General features: G+C 38.4%; 1 protein-coding gene across 1 annotated transcript; it reads right to left on the bottom strand.

Moving 5' to 3' along the window:
- Positions 1-12747: 12747 nt before the first annotated feature.
- LOC133066648 (olfactory receptor 8B3-like) lies at positions 12748-13677 on the bottom strand. The gene has a single exon (XM_061157934.1). The coding sequence runs from the start codon at positions 13675-13677 to the stop codon at positions 12748-12750; it is 930 nt and encodes a 309-aa protein (XP_061013917.1).
- Between the last annotated feature and the right edge of the window lie 6281 nt (positions 13678-19958).

The raw sequence follows: 19958 nt of genomic DNA, 5'->3' as shown, positions 1-19958 counted from the left end.
AATATCCTTGCCTCCTTTGTCAAAGATAAGGTGTCCATAGGTTCGTGGATTTATCTCTGGGCTTTCTATTCTGTTCCATTGATCTATATTTCTGTCTTTGTGCCAGTACCATACTGTCTCGATGACTGTGGCTTTGTAGTAGAGTCTGAAGTCAGGCAGGTTGATTCCTCCAGTTCCATTCTTCTTTCTCAAGATTACTTTGGCTATTTGAGGTTTTTTGTATTTCCATACAAATTGTGAAATTCTTTGGTCTAGTTCTGTGAAAAATACCATTGGTAGCTTGATAGGGATTGCACTGAATGTATAGATTGCTTTGGGTAGAATAGCCATTTTGACAATATTGATTCTTCCAATCCATGAACACGGTATGTTTCTCCATCTGTTTGTGTCCTCTTTGATTCCTTTCATCAGTGTTTTATAGTTTTCTATGTATAGGTTTTTGTTTCTTTAGGTAGATATACTCCTAAGTATTTTATTCTTTTTGTTGCAATGGTGAATGGTATTGTTTCCTTAATTTCTCTTTCTTTTTTTTCATTGTTAGTATATAAGAATGCAAGGGATTTCTGTGTGTTAATTTTATATCCTGCAACTTTACTATATTCATTGATTAGCTCTAGTAATTTTCTGGTAGAGTCTTTAGGGTTTTCTATGTAGAGGATCATGTCATCTGCAAACAGCGAGAGTTTCACTTCTTCTTTTCTTATCTGGATTCCTTTTACTTCTTTTTCTGCTCTGATTGCTGTGGCCAAAACTTCCAACACTATGTTGAATAGTAGTGGTGAGAGTGGGCACCCTTGTCTTGTTCCTGATTTCAGGGGAAATGCTTTCAATTTTTCACCATTGAGGGTGATGCTTGCTGTGGGTTTGTCATATATAGCTTTTATTATGTTGAGGTATGTTCCTTCTATTCCTGCTTTTTGGAGAGTTTTAATCATAAATGAGTGTTGAATTTTGTCAAAGCCTTTCTCTGCATCTATTGAGATAATCATATGATTTTTATCTTTCAATTTGTTAATGTGGTGTATTACATTGATTGATTTGCGGATATTAAAGAATCCTTGCATTCCTGGGATAAAGCCCACTTGGTCATGGTGTATGATTTTTTTAATATGTTGTTGGATTCTGTTTGCTAGAATTTTGTTAAGGATTTTTGCATCTATGTTCATCAGTGATATTGGCCTGTAGTTTTCTTTTTTTGTGGCATCTTTGTCTGGTTTTGGAATTAGGGTGATGGTGGCCTCATAGAATGAGTTTGGAAGCTTACCTTCATCTGCAATTTTCTGGAAGAGTTTGAGTAAGATAGGTGTTAGCTCTTCTCTAAATTTTTGGTAGAATTCAGCTGTGAAGCCATCCTGGTCCTGGGCTTTTGTTTGCTGGAAGATTTTTGATTACAGTTTTGATTTCCTTGTTTGTGATGGGTCTGTTAAGATCTTCTATTTCTTCCTGGTTCAGTTTTGGAAGGTTATACTTTTCTAAGTATTTGTCCATTTCATCCAAGTTGTCCATTTTATAGGCATAGATCTGCTGGTAGTAGTCTCTTATGATCCTTTGTATTTCAGTGTTGTCTGTTGTGATCTCTCCATTTTCATTTCTAATTTTGTTAATTTGGTTCTTCTCTCTTTGTTTCTTAATGAGTCTTGCTAATGGTTTGTCAATTTTGTTTATTTTTTCAAAAAACCAGCTTTTAGCTTTGTTGATTTTTGCTATGGTCTCTTTAGTTTCTATTGCATTTATTTCTGCCCTGATTTTTAAGATTTCTTTCCTTCTGCTAACCCTGGGGTTCTTCATTTCTTCCTTCTCTAATTGCTTTAGGTGTAGAGTTAGGTTATTTATTTGGCTTTTTTCTTGTTTCTTGATGTAAGCCTGTAATGCTATGAACCTTTCCCTTAGCACTGCTTTTACAGTGTCCCTTAGGTTTTGGGTTGTTGTGTTTTCATTTTCATTCATTTCTATACATATTTTGATTTCTTTTTTGATTTCTTCTATGATTTGTTGGTTATTCAGAAGCGTGTTATTTAGCCTCCATATGTTTGAATTTTTAACAATTTTTTCCCTGTAATTGAGATCTAATCTTACTGCACTGTGGTCAGAAAAGATGACTGGAATGATTTCAATTTTTTTGAATTTTCCAAGACCAGATTTATGGCCCAGGATGTGATCTGTTCTGGAGAAGGTTCCCTGTGCACTTGAGAAAAAGGTGAAGTTGATTGTTTTGGGGTGAAATGTCCTATAGATATCAATTAGGTCTAGCTGGTCCATTGTGTCATTTAAAGTTTGTGTTTCCTTGTTAATTTTCTGTTTAGTTGATCTATCCATAGTTGTGAGTGGGGTATTAAAGTCTCCCACTATTACTGTGTTACTATTAATTTCCTCTTTCATACTCGTTAGTGTTTGCCGTGCATATTGCGGTGCCCCTATGTTGGGTGCATATATATTTATAATTGTTATATCTTCTTCTTTGATTGATCCTTTGATCATTATGTAGTGTCCTTCTTTGTCTCTTTTCACATCCTTTATTTGAAAGTCTATTTTATCTGATATGAGTATTGCGACTCCTGCTTTCTTTTGGTCTCCGTTTGCGTGAAATATTTTTTTCCAGCCCTTCACTTTTAGTCTGTATGTGTCTCTTGTTTTGAGGTGGGTCTCTTGTAGACAGCATATATAGGGGTCTTGTTTTTGTATCCATTCAGCCAATCTTTGTCTTTTGGTTGGGGCATTCAGCCCATTTACATTTAGGGTAATTATTGATAGGTGTGGTCCCATTGCCATTTACTTTGTTGTTTTGGGTTCACGTTTATACAACCTTTCTGCATTTCCTGTCTAGAGAAGATCCTTTAGCATTTGTTGAAGAGCTGGTTTGGTGGTGCTGAATTCTCTCAGCTTTTGCTTATCTGTAAAGCTTTTGAATTCTCCTTCATATCTGAATGAGATCCTTGCTGGATACAGTAATCTAGGTTGTAGGTTATTCTCTTTCATTACTTTCAGTACGTCCTGCCATTCCCTTCTGGCCTGGAGGGTTTCTATTGATAGATCAGCTGTTATCCTTATGGGAATCCCTTTGTGTGTTACTTGTTGTTTCTCCCTTGCTGCTTTTAATATTTGTTCTTTGTGTTTGATCTTTGTTAATTTGATTAATATGTGTCTTGGGGTGTTTTGCCTTGGGTTTATCCTGTTTGGGACTCTCTGGGTTTCTTGGACTTGGGTGGTTATTTCCTTCCCAATTTTAGAGAAGTTTTCAGCTATTATCTCCTCGAGTATTTTCTCATGGTCTTTCTTTTTGTCTTCTTCTTCTGGGACTCCTATGATTCGAATGTTGGGGTGTTCCACATTGTCCCAGAGGTCCCTGAGGTTGTCCTCATTTCTTTTGATCCTTTTTTCTTTTTTCCTCTCTGCTTCATTTATTTCCACCATTTTATCTTCGACCTCACTTATCCTATCTTCTGCCTCCGTTATTCTACTCTTGGTTCCCTCCAAAGTGTTTTTGATCTCATTTATTGCATTATTCATTTTTAATTGATTCTTTTTTATTTCTTCTAGGTCTTTATTAAACATTTCTTGTATCTTTTCAATCTTTGTCTCCAGGCTATTTATCTGTAATTCCATTATGTTTTCAAGATTTTGGATCATTTTTATGATCATTATTCTAAATTCTTTTTCAGGTAGATTCCCTATCTCCTCCTCTTTTGTTTGACTTGGTGGGCATTTTTTATGTTCCTTTACCTGTTGGGTATTTCTTTGCCCTTTCGTCTTGTTTAGATTGCTGTGTCTGGAGTGGGCTTTCTGTATTCTGGAGGTCTGTGGTTCCTTTTTATTGTGGAGGATTTACCCAGTGGGTGGGGTTAGACGATTGGCTTGTCAAGGTTTCCTGGTTAGGGAAGCTTACGTCAGTGTTCTGGTGCGTGGAACTTGACTTCTTCTCTTTGGAGAGCAATGGAGTGCCCAGTAATGAGTTTTGAGATGGGTCTATGTGTTAGGTGTGACCTTGGGCAGCCTGTATGTTGACGTTCAGGGCTATGTTCCTGTGTTGCTGGAGAATTTGTGTGGTATGTCTTGCTCTAAAACTTATTGGCTCTTGGGTGGTGGTTGGTTTCACTGTAGGTATGGAGGCTTTTGGACAGTCACTTATTACTTAAAGTTCCATGTAGTCAGGAGTTTTCTGGTGTTCTCAGGTTTTGGGCTTAAGTCTCCTGCCTCTGGATTTCAGTTTTATTCTTCCTGTAGTCTCAGGACTTCTCCAACTATACAGTACTGATAATAAAACTTCTAGGTTAATGGCGAAAAGATTCTCCCCTGTTAGGGACACCCAGAGAGGTTCACAGAGTTACATGAAGAAGAGGAGAGGGAGGAGGGAGATAGAGATAAGCAGGAGGAGAAAAAGGGGGACTCAAGAGGAGAGAGACAGATCTACGCAGTTGTCTGTTCCCAGAGTGTTCTCCGTAGCCCAGACACCTACAAAGATTCACAGAATTGGATTGGGAAGAGAAGGGGAAAGGAGGAAATAGAGGTGTTCTGAGGTAGAAAACAGAGAGTCAAGATTGGGAGAGAATAATCAACACACTCCTGAATAAAAATGGGAACTGAATTTCGGTTTAAAAATAGGGCTTCTCTTCTTTTTTTTTTTTTTTTTGGTAAGGTTACAGTGTATTGAAAATGAAAATTAAGGAGTAGTAGAGAAGTACTAGAGGACTTTAAAAGAAATAAGAGAAAAATAAAAATAGAAAATAGAAGAGAAAAAGAAAAAAAAAAGAAAAAAAAATTTTTTCCCTAATTAAAAAAATCGTAAAAAATCTATGAAAATGAAAGTTAAGGAGTAATGGGTGAGTAATAGGGAATTTTAAAGGAAAATAAAAGAGCAAAAAGAAAAAATAAAAAAATAAAAAAAATTTTTTTTTCTTACAAAAAAAAGGTAAAAATATATCTAGGAATTTCTCTGGAGTTGTTGCGGTCAGTGTGGGTCCGGCTCAGTTTCAAATAGCTCCTCGTTCCAGCTTACACTTCTCGATACCTACAGGCCCCTTCCGGTGTAGTCAGTGTTTTCTTCAGGGATTTTAATCTGTTGCACCAGTCCCTTCTGAAGCGGTTCCCTTTGTTTATTTGGCTTCTGTTTGCCGGTCTCTTCAGAGCCTCATTTCTGCCCTGACACAGGCGGGCGGAGGTGGACTCTTATTCAGGTAGCTAGTTCCGTCGCTCTGCGGGGAGGGGCTGGCACTGCAGGGAGGGGCTGGCGCTGCTTTCTCCGTCTGCGCTGCTCAGGCTCCCGGCTGCTCTATATGGAGCGCGCCCGGCGCTGGGCGCGGTTCCAGCCCTCTGGTGTTCCACAAAAGCGCGGAGCTAAAAGCTGCGCCTGCTCTCTGTGCCTTCCCCGTCAGAGTGGTCCAGGCAGCCAGGGGCTTGGTGGGCGCACTCTCCCCAGATGTGGTGCGCCCACTCCCTTCCGCGGACCCAGTCTGTTTCCACTGGCGCCAGTCGGGTGCGTGCGCCTTCTGCCCTCCGCGTCCCCAGCCCCAGTCCCTGCCCACGCAGGTCGGGTGCCTGCGCCCTGTGTCTCGCTGCAACCTTCCCCTCCCCCCTGCCTCCTGCCTCCGGCGGGGCTGGGCCGTTCCGCAGCCTGCGAGCTCTTCTCTGGACTTTCTCCGTCTCTTTGTTCTGCGAACGGCCGGCAGTGTGTTCGGGCTGGTTAATTTACTCTCTCTCTTTCAGTCTCCGACAGTTCAACTTGGCAACTCACAGAAGCTCCCTCCGATTGTCCTCAGGGCACTCAGGCCTGGATCCTACCCCAAGCACTGCCGCCTAAGCCTCCCTTCCCAGGACGGATCTCCATCCTTAGCTCTTTTATCTCACTTTTTATCTTTTATATTTTGTCCTACCTCCTTTCGAATACAATGGGCTGCTTTTCTGGGCGCCTGATGACCTCAGCTAGAGATCAGAAGTTGTTTTGTGAAGTTTGCTCTGCATTCAGTTATTCTTTTGATGAATTTGTAGGAGAGAAAGTGGTTTCCCCGTCCTACTCCTCCGCTATCTTGGCCCCCCGATTTCTTTTTTTCCACTTGACTTGAATATCTTTTACTATCCCTCATTTTAGTCTGTGTGTGTCTTTAGATCTGAAGTGAATCTCTTGTAGGCAGAGAAGGCTCTTTTTTTGTTTGTTTGTTTTGGTTTTTTTAATCCATTTAGCCACCCTATGTCTTCCTATTGGAGCATTTAGTCTATTGACACTTAAATATGTATCTACTTACTATCTTTTGTTATTTGTTTTCTAGATGTTTCTGAATGTCTTCTCTGCTCTTTTTCTATTGGTCTCTTCCTTTGTGGTTTGATGATTTCTGTAGTGTTATGTTTGTGCTCCTTTCTCTCTAGTTTTTATAATATCTACTGCAGGTTGTTTATTATGATTACCACCAGTTTCATATATGTTGGCCTATATCTATAGCCACTCATTTTAAAATGCTAGTGATTTAAGTTCAAACAAATTCTAGTATATTTACATTTTTACTTGCTTCCCCCACATTTTTTGTGTTTTAGATGTTGTATTTTACATTTTTATGTCTATCCCATTGGTTGTAGTTACGACTGAATTTATAATTTTCAACTTTTTATGGAGGTTGATATCTATCTACAATATTATGTAAGTTTCAGGTGTACAACAGAGTGATTCAAATTTTAAAGGTTATATTTCTTTTATATTTATTATACAACATTGGTTATAGTCCCTGTGTGTACAGGATATTCTTATAGCTTATTTACTTTATACATACTAGCTATATCTCTTAGTCCCCTACCCTTTTCTTGCTCCTCCATCTTCTAATTCCTCATTGGTAACCATTAGTTTGTTTGCTATATATGTAAGTCTGATTCATTTTTATATTTACTAGTTTGCTGTATTTTTTAGATTAAAATATAAATGATATTATGTAGTGTTTGTCTTTCTCAGTGACATTTCATTTAGTATAATATCCTCCAAGTCTATTCATTTATTGCTAATGGCAAAACTTCATTCTTTTTAACAGCTGAGCAGTATTGCATTGAGTGTATTTACCACATCTTCATCCATTTGGCCCTTCATGGACATTTAGGTTTCTTCCATATCTTGGCATGATTTTACAATTTTCATTTTTAACCACTATATTAGCTTAAAGTGGTTGATCCACAGCTTTACTATATACTTGCCTTTACCAATAGAAATTTTCCTTCCTCTAATTTCTTATTCTTCTTGAGTCTTTTTCAATAAAGAAGACTTTTTAACATTTCTTCTATAGTCGGTTTAGTATTGGTGAATCCTTTTAGTGTTTGCTGTTGAAGATGCTCTTTATTTTTACTTCAATTCTGAATGATAGACTTGGCTTGGAAGAGTATCATAGGCTGCAGGGTTTTTTGGTTTGTTTTTGGTTTTGCTTTTCCCTTCAGCACTTTAAATATTGTGCTACTTCCTTCTGTCCTGCAGAAACCCTTAAGAAAAATCAACTTACAATAGATTTATGTGGGTTACCACAAATGAGATTCTTTGTTTTCCTATTGCTGCCTTTAAAAATCTATTTTGATCTTTAACTTTTGCCATTTTAATTATGATACGCCATAGTGTATTTCACTTTGGGTTCATCTTGTTTGACACTCTCTGTAATTCCCAAACCTTGATAGCTGTTTACTTCAAATGTTTAGTGAAAATTTCATTAAATACATCTTTTACATTTTCTCTTTTTTCCTGCTGCTTCCACTAGAACATGAATGTTAATAAGCCTGATGTTGTCACAGAGGTCCATTAAACTACTCATATTTTTTAAATCTGTTGTTCTTTTTTGCTATTCTCGTTGTGTGATTTCCATTATTCTGTCATCCATATCATTTAAGCATTCTTCTTTATCACTAAAATGCTGCTAATTCCTGCTAGTGTATTTTTCACTACAGTTATTGTACACTTGATCTATAACTTTTTTTCTAGTTCCTTGTTAAAATACTCATGGTGTTCATCTATTATTTCCCCTGGTTTCATTAGCATTCTTATTACTATTGCTTTAAATTCTTTATCAGGTAAATTAGTTATCTACTTTTCATTAGGGTTTTAATAAGGATTTTACTTGTTCTCATTCTTTGGTCTGAAATAAATTCTTATAACTTCTTATTTTTCTTAACTTTTTCTTTCTGACATTCAGTTCAATTCAGTTCAGTTCAGTCGCTCAGTCGTGTCTGATTCTCTGCAATCCCATGAATCACAGCACACCAGGCCTCCCTGTCCATCACCAACTCCCGGAGATTACTCAAACTCATGTCCATCGAGTTGGTGATGCCAACCAGCCATCTCATCCTCTGTTGTCCCCTTCTCCTCCTGCCCCCAATCCCTCCCAGCATCAGGGTCTTTTCCAATGAGTCAACTCTTTGCATGAGGTGGCCAAAGTATTGGAATTTCAGCTTCAGCATCAGTCCTTCCAATGAACACCCAGGACTGATCTCCTTTAGGATGGACTGGTTGGATCTCCTTGTAGACATTAGGTAAAGCAATTACATATTCCAGTCTTGAAAGTGGTTTCTTGTATGGGAGTGTCCCTATGAAGTCTATGTATGTCCAATGGCTTTGGTGGGAGAACTGGATCTGAAGTAAGCATGTACTGTATCTTCCCCTGGGGTGTGATGGCAGCTATTGCATTGGTAGGATGTAGGGCTGGAGTTGGTGGGACCAGAGCCAGAGCCATGTGTGAGCAAGGGCTTCCCAGTTCTCAATGGTTTTCACCACCTTATCAGGGGATAGGCATGTGGGCGGAGGAGCTGGAACAAGAGCCTTGAGAAAGTGGGTTTCTCCTGTATGTGATGGCAGTTTCTGAATTATTCCAGGCCATGATCAAGGTATGAGAGTGTGGGGTTGCACTTCTGGGCTGGTTTTGCTTTTTCCGTAGTGTGCTAAAGGCTTCCTTGGTGGTTCAGTGGTTAAAAAAAAGAAAGAAAGAAAGAAAGAAAAAGAAAAATCTACCAGGGGCAGGAGACCCAGGTTTGACTCCTGGGTCAGGAAGGTCCTCTGAAGCAGGAAATGGAAACCCACTCCAGTATTCTTGCCTGGGAAATCCCATGAACAGAGGAGCATTGTGGGCTACAGTCCATGGGGTCACAAAAGAGTTGGACATGACTTAACAACTAAATATCAACAACATCACCTCAGTTAGTGGCTGGGTAGTGGTGAGGGGTTGTTGCCACAGAATAGAACTGAACCTTCCCCCTCCCAATATGGACAGGAATGTGCACTCTGCTGACAGTGTTCTCTCCCCTGGACCTAACTTCACTCCTGAAGTGCCTGCAGAGACATGAGTTGACAGTGGCTCAGTTGCAGCCTCAATGTCCAAGTCACCTCCCATCCCTCCAAGTGTGCACACTTGTTAGCTATGGTATCCTCCCCTTTAGTGGGCAGCAACCGCAGGAACATGAGAGGCTGGGGCAGGAGCTCAGTTAGAGCTGGGGAAGAGGGGATGCTGGGGTGATCCTTGCCAGCTGGCCAGAGTCCCAGGCAGTTTTCAATCTGCTGCCTCCATGCTGTGATTGGGAGTGAGCAGGTCTGGCACATGCTCTTCAAGAGCAGGGTCTCAGTTACTTGCAGTACTCAGGTAAATCTCCACTGGTTTTCAAGCCAGAAAGGGGGCTTACTTCCTGTTTTTAAACCCCAGGGCTGGTGTGCCTAAACTCTGGCCCCAAATCCTTGCTCCTCCAGGAGGATTCCCCAGCCTGTGATATCCCCTTCCTCTTCTCTGTCCCAGGTGAGATGTATAGGTCCCAACCTTATCGCTTCTCTCCCCTTCCTGGCAGATTCCATACGAATCATTCTTTACAACCTTGGTTGTAGAACAGCTGTTCTGCTCTTGCCCAGGTGGATTTCAGCAAGAGGTTCTGTATATGCAGTGGTAATGTGATGTGTTCCTAAGGAGGGGTGAGCTTAGCATCCTACCAACCTGCCATCTAGAATTCCCTCCTCATTTTTGTAGTTTAGATTATTATAGGCAATCTCCGTGCAGAGGATCAGGCTCAGGAGAAAATTTAAATTATTTACTGGTCTTTTTGAGCATGTATCATTCAAGTACATGCACGGGGACACTCTCATTATCTCTATATAGGCTTCTTGATTTTTAAAAGTCCTATCTTTAACATCTGGCTCATGAAAGACCAAAAAGAGAAAATAATGATCACAGGGTAAAAGTGTGCTGGCCTTTAAATTCCCTGGAAGTCACTTCAGCTGGATTAGGAGCAGCTTGTAGCCACGGTGGAGAGGTGCACCAATAGTGGCTGCTCCCCCGGTGTCTGCACATCTGGTTCGGAAGCAACAATTAGAAATCAGAGTACAGACACTGGATATTGGAGGGGGAAAGGTCCTACTTTCCCAGCTTGGGTTCCATAAGCTCTATGGAAGCTTCTCCTGGACATTTGCATGCCTGACATCCATGGAGAAAATATTTAAATTATCCCTTGCCACATCACATTGAGGATTTTTAAGGTAGCACTTTTGCCTTTAAAAAAAGATTAAAAAGCAACATCTTTTCCAGTAAAGACAGTGAAAAAAATTTGTGTATTCACAAAATATTTCCTTCAAGATGTCATTATACTGTCAGCTGCACTTTGAGGTTTAGTAATTTAAAATCTGTATGGAAGTACTAGGGGCTTCCCTGGTGGCTGAGACAGTAAAGAATCCACCTACAATGCAGGTTCGATCCCTGGGTCAGGGAGATCCTCTGGAGAAGGGAATCGCAACCCATTCCAGTATTCTTGCCTGGAGAATCCCATGGAGAGAGGAGTCTGGTGGGCTACAGTCCATGAAGTTGCAAAGAGTCAGACATGACTGAGCGACTAAGCACACACAAGGAAATATTAATAGATATGAAGGTCCACAAGAACAAAAATGATTTAGTTGTTCCCAGGTTCTCCAGCTCTGTTGGTTTAACTGAAAAAAATCAAATAACTTAAATTTGTGTCCTATCCAATGAAACACTGCTGAGCATCATAATATTTCTAGGGTCCTATAAAAAGAAGAGCGATGTCATAGGTAGGATCTTTCATTATCCATCAATTTACTCTCTAAATTTCTTCTTCCTAACTTGAGTTTCAAATGCCCATAGTTATTTTATCACCTCCAGCTTCCCTCTTTCTCCCTTGTTACAAATGTGACCATAGCAAATATGACCATAGCATTTTCACCATCATTTCCCAGTGCACTACTACTTTACAGTCATGCACATTACAACTTTATCAAAGATTTGTGGGCCATGAAATACACATACAGTTCTGTGTAGATGGACAAAATTTCAGAATAAAATTTGTTTCCTAAATCTCATGACCACTTTCCACAAACAACCTCTTATTTGTTGGCTGTGCATTGCTGAAATAGCTCCTAATGACATGATTCTGGATTCCTTTCTCACCCATATCCTGTCCTTTTAATTAAACAGAAAAAAGAAACACCTTCAAACACCCCAAATTCAGTTCTTTTAATTTTTCATAATAAGTAACCCCCTATTTGAGTCAATCATCAACAATATACTAGTCCAAAATGCATTCCTTTCCCACCCAAAGAAAACCATGAAACACTTTGCCTAAACTAAAAAACAATAAAAGCAACACATAGCATGAAGGAAATTCATATATCCCCCTTGAAAAAATAATAGTCAATCTTCAAATTAAAAATATTTTCTCATAGTATGGTCTTAATGAAACAAATAGAATAGAGTAAAGTTAATATAAGTACAAAAGTCATAGACTTGAAATTAGAAGGCTAACAGTTAAGTCTAGAATTTTTTATGAAGTTATGAATTTAAATCATTAACCATTCTGAACTTCATTTTACCATTTATGAAATAAATATATTTATATGATCTGACATGTAATAGTTTCACTGTAAATAGTAAAAGGAAAACACTTGCCAAAAGCTAGATGCAAATATTTAGAGATGCAAACTGAATTATAATCTAAGCCTTTATAGAAACTTCAATCTCTGGCATTTAAAGGAGACATAGTCTTCCCAGTCAGAAAATGGAAAGACAGGGGTGAAACAGTATCTAATTCATGCTTCTGACAGCAAGTGGAGAATAAGCACAACTCCAATAGAATAACGTTACAATAGTGCTATCCAGCGGAGAAGGCAATGGCAGCCCACTCCAGTACTCTCGCCTGGAGAATCCCATGGACGGAGGAGCCTGGTAGGCTGCAGTCCATGGGGTCGCTAAGAGTCAGCCACGACTGAGCGACTTCACTTTCCCTTTTCACTTTCATGCCTTGGAGAAGGAAACGGAAACCCACTCCAGTGTTCTTGCCTGGAGAATCCCAGGGACGGGGGAGCCCGGTGGGCTGCCGTCTATGGGGACGCACAGAGTCGGACAGGACTGAAGCCACGCGGCAGCAGCAGCAACACCAGTGCTATCTAGTTCACTTTGATCACTGATCTCTTAGTATATCACAGGTATCTCAAATTTGATCACTTGGAGACCATTTTCTTTCAAAAACTTTTTTTTTTAAGTTGGAAATGACAATAAAAAATAACACAGATACTACATATATCTTTTAAAGTTATCAAAAAACAGTTAAAAAATGTGAAAAAAAAGTAGTATGCAAATAGGGAAAAAGAAATCCCAGACTAAAAAACTGGAAATACAGTATGGAGAAAACTCTCAAATTTTCTTAATCTTATTAAAAGAAAATATTTATAGGAATAAGACTGAAACTAAAAGCAATTAATCACACTACATCTCCTTGTCCTGTAACTATATGCACAAACATCATTTCTGATCAAAACTTTCTCATCCTCAAAGTTTTTCTCAGAGCAAGCTTAACATCTTTGTTCCTCAAGCTGTAAATTAAGGGATTCATCATGGGAACCACATTGGTGTAAAAGACTGAGGATATTTTCCCATCATCCACAGACACAGAAGATGGTCTGAGATACATAAATGCACTTGATCCAAAGAACAGAGAAACAGCAATGATGTGGGAACTGCAGGTGCTGAAGGCTTTGGACCTGCCTTCTGTGGACTTGATGTGGAAGATGTTGGTGAGGATGAGACCATAAGAGACAAAGATGGTGAGACTGGGCACAATAATGTTGATGCCTCCCACAATGAACACTTCCAGTTCAATGATGTGGGTACTTGTGCATGAGAGCTGGAGCAGAGGGTGGATGTCACACAAATAATGGTTGATGGTGTTTGCATCACAGAAGGTCAGTCTCAGCATGCATGTAATAAGGGTCGTGGCATCCAAAACTGCCATCAAGTATGAACCAAGCATAAGGCTGGAACACACTTTAGGGGACATGGCAGCATTATACAAGAGTGGATCACAGATGGCCACATAGCGGTCATAGGACATTGACGTCAGCACATAGCATTCAGAAATACCAAAAAAACTGAAAAAGTAAAGCTGGGTCATGCACCCCATGTAAGAGATAATCTTCTTCTTTGATATGATGTTAATCAGCATTTTGGGTGTAAACACAGAAGAATAACAGAGATCTACGAAGGACAAGTTAAAGAGGAAAAAGTACATGGGCGTGTGTAGGTGTGAACTCAGCCCAATAAGGATTAACAAGCCCAAATTTCCCATCACAGTGACCACATACATTACTAGAAAGAGGAAGAAGAGCGGGAGCTGGAGATCTGGTTGGTCTGTCAATCCCATCAAAATAAACTGAGTCATGAAAGAACCGTTCCCCAGCGCCATTCTTCCCTAAAGGAATCTGAGAGCACAGGAGAAAAGGGTCACAAAGAGGAAAAACAGGGTTTTGTATAACATCTGCTATACAAGACAGTGTATGTGCTGGGATGACTATGATAGCCTATCCTGCACTCACGGAACTTATCATTATCATGGAAATTAGTTTCAGGAATTTTCCCTTATAAACCCTTTTTTAACTAAGTAGCAAAAAGCATTAAAAGTTAGCCTATGGAGTGAAGGGAACTGCATATGCAAAGATAAGTATTGGAAAAAACCGAAGGTTCATGAAAAAGAATTTTGAATGAGAACAGAATTTTTATTGCCTCTTCTCACAATTTCTTCATTCACTTGGCCTTCCCCTCACCAGTAAATTTAGAGGGAGTCATCCCAAAAGCCTAGTACTCACCTGCAATGCATATAAGATTTTACAAGGTAGGAACCAAGAAGATTATCTCTACATTAAAAAAAAAAAAAAAAGATGGTGGTGGGGGGAAGGGACCACAGTCTAAGAGAGGTTAAGTTAACTCACCATGTCACAAAATAAAACTTATAAATCTAGAAGAATGAATGTTCCATCCATGGAAAGGGAATTTACTGAGAAACTGCATCACCTGTGTCCCTTAGTAATTCTAACATTCCCTGCTCTCTCTTCAAACACATTTCCCTGCAAGATTCAGCTGAATCTTAGGACAGCAAAAACAGGAAATGAACTGTCATATTGTAGGTCCTCATTCTCCATCTCCAACAAAGGAAACATGAATATAAACGGAATTCACAAACTCACCCTCTTTTAAGTCAGAATATCCCCAGGGTTTCTTCTTATTGTGTATAATCTCCCTGGTCCTTAAAGGGTAATTTCAGGTTCTGAGGCTTTAATTTCTTTGATTCTAACAAAATGTCACCTGTAATTAATTTCTGATATGCCCTCAAAAGCTTTCCTGAACTACAGATCATAATCATGTTTATGATTTTGAGTCCTATCAAACTGCAAAAAACAATAAACAGCCTCTATTATTATCATTTTAGCCACACAGTAAACCATAAAAGATTTAATTTGAGTGTAATGGTATAAGGCACTCTGTTATAGATTGCAGCAGCTTGTTCAGTCTCTTCCCCAGGGAACAGTTTCTACGTGTAATAGGAACTAAGGGGACTGTATTTAAAATCTGTCTTTTAGTTCCTTATAGACTCAATCTTTTACTCAAGTTTTCCCTTCACTGTAGAGATTTTCATCATCCAAGGAAGAGCCAAAATTAACTCCCATTTCCCATCAGCAAGATGGCAGAACAGGAAATGCTAGAATCTCCTTTTCTGCATGAATACATGGACTCAAAAGCCATTTATGTACAGATTCCCTTTGTAAGAAATCCAAAACTTGTTTAAGAGGATCCTGCACACAGTTCAAGTGTGATACCAGTCATGTTGAATCTATTTAAAAAATTCAACATACATCTTGCCATATAGCTATGGTGGTTCAGAACCATGTGACTGGGACAAAATCACCAGTTCCCAGATTCTCCTTAGGAAGAGAAAGAGGTGCACAATGCATCCAAAACCCCAGCTTTCCTGGGGCCATTCACAAGATTGACTTCTGTATAGCCTGTGTCAGAAAACTGAAGGGACATGGGATACGACAGACTTTAGCTACCTGAGGTGAGGGAGAAGAGAGAGAGCAGTTTGGTCTAGAATTCACTATGAACCCTCCCCTGACTTAACACAGCCAGCAGTAGAAAACGCTTTTCCGACAGCTTCTCCTTAGTGAAGGAAAAGACGCACTGTGCTCACCTGGACGCTGCCTGAGGAATTGATTCTAGTCTCCTCTCTTTTAGGAGCCTGATGGGACCCTGACATTCTCCAGATACCTGGAAGCTTCTAAGAACAAGGCAAGTGGATTGTACTACTGCCAGATTGAGAGGCCCACTTTTTCCAGCCAGGCTTATTAATGTTGGTCTTCTCCAGTACAAGGCCAGTTCATGAAGAGTAAAATATGTTGCTAGTTTGCCTATGTGCAGACACAAACACAGAAAGTCAAGGAAACATGAAAGAAAGTCCAATTAACACAAGCCCTCCGCTTTACAAGAAAGTGACACTACAAAGTGGCCCTAATGAAATTAAGATATAAGATTTACCTGACAAAGGGCTCGTTTAATCGTCATAAAGATGCTCACTCTAGTCTCCTGTAATGCAGGAGACACAGGTTCAGTTCCTGGGTTGGGAAGATCCGCTGGAGAAGGAAATGGCAGCCCACTCCACTATTCTTGCCTGGAGAACTCCGTGAACAGAGGAGCCTGGCAGGCTACAGTCAATGGGATAGCAAGAATCAGGCATGACTTAATGACTAAAGCATCACCTAGTCACAGAACAATACATGAACAAAGTGAGAATTTCAGCTTTAAAGAGTAACACATATGGCTGATTCAAGTCAATGTATGACAAAAACCACTACAATGTTGTAAAGTAATTAGCCTCTAACTAATAAAAATAAATGGAAAAAAAAAAAGAGTACCACACAGAAATAACGAATCAAAAAGCAAAATAACTGCACTGAAAAATTCACTAGATGGTCAAAGCAGCAGATTAAATAAAGGAAAGGATTGTATAATTTGAAGAAAAAAAAAAAGACATTTGAAATAATTTATTAAATGGAGCAAAAAGAAAAAAAATAAAATATACTGTTGAAATTCTAAGGAATTTATGGGAAGTATCACATGGACCATTTAGGCACTACAGAGATCCTAGAAGGACAAAAATATGAGAAATGATCTAAAAGTTTCTCAAAGAAAAACTGACTGAAAAGTCCCCAAATCTGTCAAAGGATATGGACATCCAGAACCAGGAAACAATAAAGATATCAAATACAGTAACTCCAAAGAAATCCACAGTAAGACACATTACAATCAAGTTACCAGAAGTCAGACAGAATTTCTTCCTGAAATATAGTTGATTTACAGTATTATATTAATTTCAGGTATACAAATCTAATGATTCAATTATTTTATAGATCATACTCCACTTGAAGCTACTATAAAACACTGGCTACATTCTTTACCTGTATAATACATCCTGGTTGTTTATTCATTTTATACATAACAGTCTGTATCTCTTTAATCACCTGCTCCTGCATTGACCCTCACTGCTTTCCTCTCCCCACCAGTATCAATACTTTGGGCTCTGTATCCATGAGATTGTTTCTGTTTTGTTATATTCATTTTTTCTTTTATTTTTTATATTCCATACAGTATTCATCTTTCTTTGTCTTATTTCACTAAATATAATATTCTCTGCTGCTGATGCTAAGTCACTTCAGTCATGTCCGACTCTGTGCGACCCCATAGATGGTAGCCCACCAGGCTCCCCAGTCTCTGGGATTCTCCAGGCAAGAATACTGGAGTGGATTGCCATTTCCTCTTCCAATGCTTGAAAGTGAAAAATGAAAGTGAAGTCGCTCAGTCGTGTCCGACTCTTAGCAACCCCATGCAAAATATTCTCTAGGAACAACCATATATTTGCAAATGGCAGAATTCCATTCTTTTTAATGGCCGGGTAATATAGTGTACCTGGGATTCCCAGATGGTGCTAGTGGTAAGCAACCTGCCTTTCAGTGCAGGAAACATAAGAGACATGGGCTTGATCCCCAGGTTGGGAAGATCCCTTGGAGCAGGGCATAGCAACCCACTCTAGTATTCTTACCTGGAGAATCCCATGTACAGTGGAGACAGTCAGGCTACAGTTCATAGGGTTGCAAAGAGATGGACATGACTGAAGCAACTTTGCACCTACACATGCAATATACTGAACACATCACTGACCATTAAATATTACATATTTTTAATCTATTTAATCTTTGTTACTGAAAATAATTTTGCTATGAACACTCAGTGGCATTAATCTTTTCTGACTACTCTTTTCACTTTCTTCAGATATATACCCAACTGTTGGGTCATATGGTAGTTTTATTTTTAGTTTATTGAGGAACCTCTGTACTTCTTTCCATAGTGGTTTCACCTTTATATTCCTTCCAACAGTGTACAGGGGGGGTTTCCTTTTCTCCACATTCTAACAACATCTGATATTTGTGGGGGGTTTTTGATGACTGCCATTCTAAAAGATATGAAGTAATATCTCATTGTTCTGATTTGCATTTCTCTAATAATCACTAATGGTTGAGCATCTTCTCATGTGTCTGTTGTTACCTGTGTATCTTCTTTGGAAAATTGTCTATTCAGTTCCTTTGTCCATTTTTTGATTGGGTTGTTTGGGTTTTTTTGATACTGAGTTGTATGAGCTGTTCATATATTTTGGATATTAACTCCCTTTGGTTATATCATTTGCAAATTTATCTCCCATTCAGTAGATAGCTTTTTCATTTTGTTGATCATCTTTATGGTGCAAAACCTTTTAACTTTAATTAGGTCTCATTCATTCATTTTTGCTTTTCTTTCTTTTGCCTTAGAAGACAGATTAAAAAAAAAAAAAAGGTTTATGCAGAAAGAGATTTCCCTACGTTATCTAGGAGTTTTATGGTTTTAGATCTTACATTGAGGTATTTAAATAATTTTGAGTTTATCTTTCTATGTAGTGTGAGGAAATGTTCATATCTCATTGTTTTATATGCACCTGTCCACTTCTCCCAGAACCACTTGCTGAAGAGACTGTCTTATCTTCCCTGTATATTTTTATCTCCTTTGTCATAGATTAATTGGTCAAAGGAATGTGGGTTTATTTCTGAATTACTTATTCTGTTCCACTTATCTATGTATTTATTTTTTGTGCCTGGGCCATGCTGTTTGATTGTAGCTTTATAGTATAATCTGAAGTCTGGGCATGTGATACATCCACCTGTGTTATTTTTTTCTCAATATTGCCTTGGATAATCGGGGTCTCCTGTGATTCCATATAAATTTTAGGATTATGAGTTCTACTTTTGTTGGAAATGCCATGGGTATTTTCTTAGGAATTGCATTAAAACTGTAGATTACTACAGACTTCTAACAATAGTGATTCTTCCAATCCATAAACACAGAATATCTTTCCATTTAATTGTTTTAAAATTTTCAGAGTATAGGTTTTTCACTTATTTGACTAAGTTTATTCTTAGGTATTTTATTCTTTTTGATGCATCATTAAACAGGACTGTTTTCCTGCTGTCTCTTCCTGATAGTTCATTTTTACTGTACAGAAAAATAACAGATTTTAATATATCAATCTTGTATCCTTCAACTTTACTGAATTCATTTATTAGTTCTAATAGTTTTTTTGGCGGAGACATTAGGTTTTTTTATATATAGTATTATGTCAATCCACAAACAGGGACAGTGTTACTTCTTCCCTTCCAATTTGGGTGATTTTATTTTTTTTCTCGTATGATTGCTGTGGCTAGGATCTCCAATACCATGTAAAATAGAAGTGGTGAAAGTGGGCATCCATATCTTGTTCCTGACTTTAAAGGAAAGTCTTTCAGTTTTTCATTGTTGAATACCATGGTTATCTGTGAGTTTATCATACACGGCCTTTATTAAGTTATATTTTCTCTATACAAACAATGATAAATTTTATCATGATTGGATGTTAAATTTCATCAAAATTTTTTGTGTCTATGTAGATATCATTTGATTTTTATTCTTCCTTTTATTAATGTAGTGTAGCCCATTAATTGATTTCTAGAATTAATCCCACTTGGTCATGATTTATGATCCATCACTTTAAGAATAGTTTGTTGAATATTTTTTATATCTATATTACTCAGACATATTGGCCTGTAATGTTCTTTTTTTTGTAGTGTCTTCCTGTGGTTTTGGAATGGGGAGGTGCTGGCCTTGTTGAATGAACCTGGGCGTGTTCCCTGTTCTTCAATATTTTGAAATAGTTTGAGAAGTTAGGTATTAGCTCTTCTTTCTATGCTTGGTAGAACTCCCATTTGAATCTGTCCAATCCTAAACATTTTTCCTTTGCTGGGATTTTTTTTTTTAATTACAATTTCAAAATTAGTGATCAGTTGGTTCAGATTGCCTTCTTCCTGATTCAGTCTCCAGAGTTTCTATGCTTCAAAATGTTGTCCATTTTTCTAGGTTGCCAAATTGTTAGCATATAACTGCTTTTTGTATATATACCTTTATGATTTTTGGTATCTCTGCTATTGGTTGTTATTTCTATTTCATTTTTTCATTCTACTTGCGTGCTCTCTCTTTTTTTCTTGATGAGCCTGGGTAAAGATTTATTAATTTTATTATCTTTTAAAAAACAGCTCTTGGTTTAATTGCTTTTTATATATTTTTAATCTCTAATTT

The sequence above is a fragment of the Dama dama genome, chromosome 2, assembly GCF_033118175.1.
Source record: "Dama dama isolate Ldn47 chromosome 2, ASM3311817v1, whole genome shotgun sequence".
In the NCBI taxonomy this organism is placed as follows: Eukaryota; Metazoa; Chordata; class Mammalia; order Artiodactyla; family Cervidae; genus Dama; species Dama dama.
Note: the sequence above shows the minus strand (reverse complement) of the source record. Positions and strands in the feature narration are given on the sequence as shown.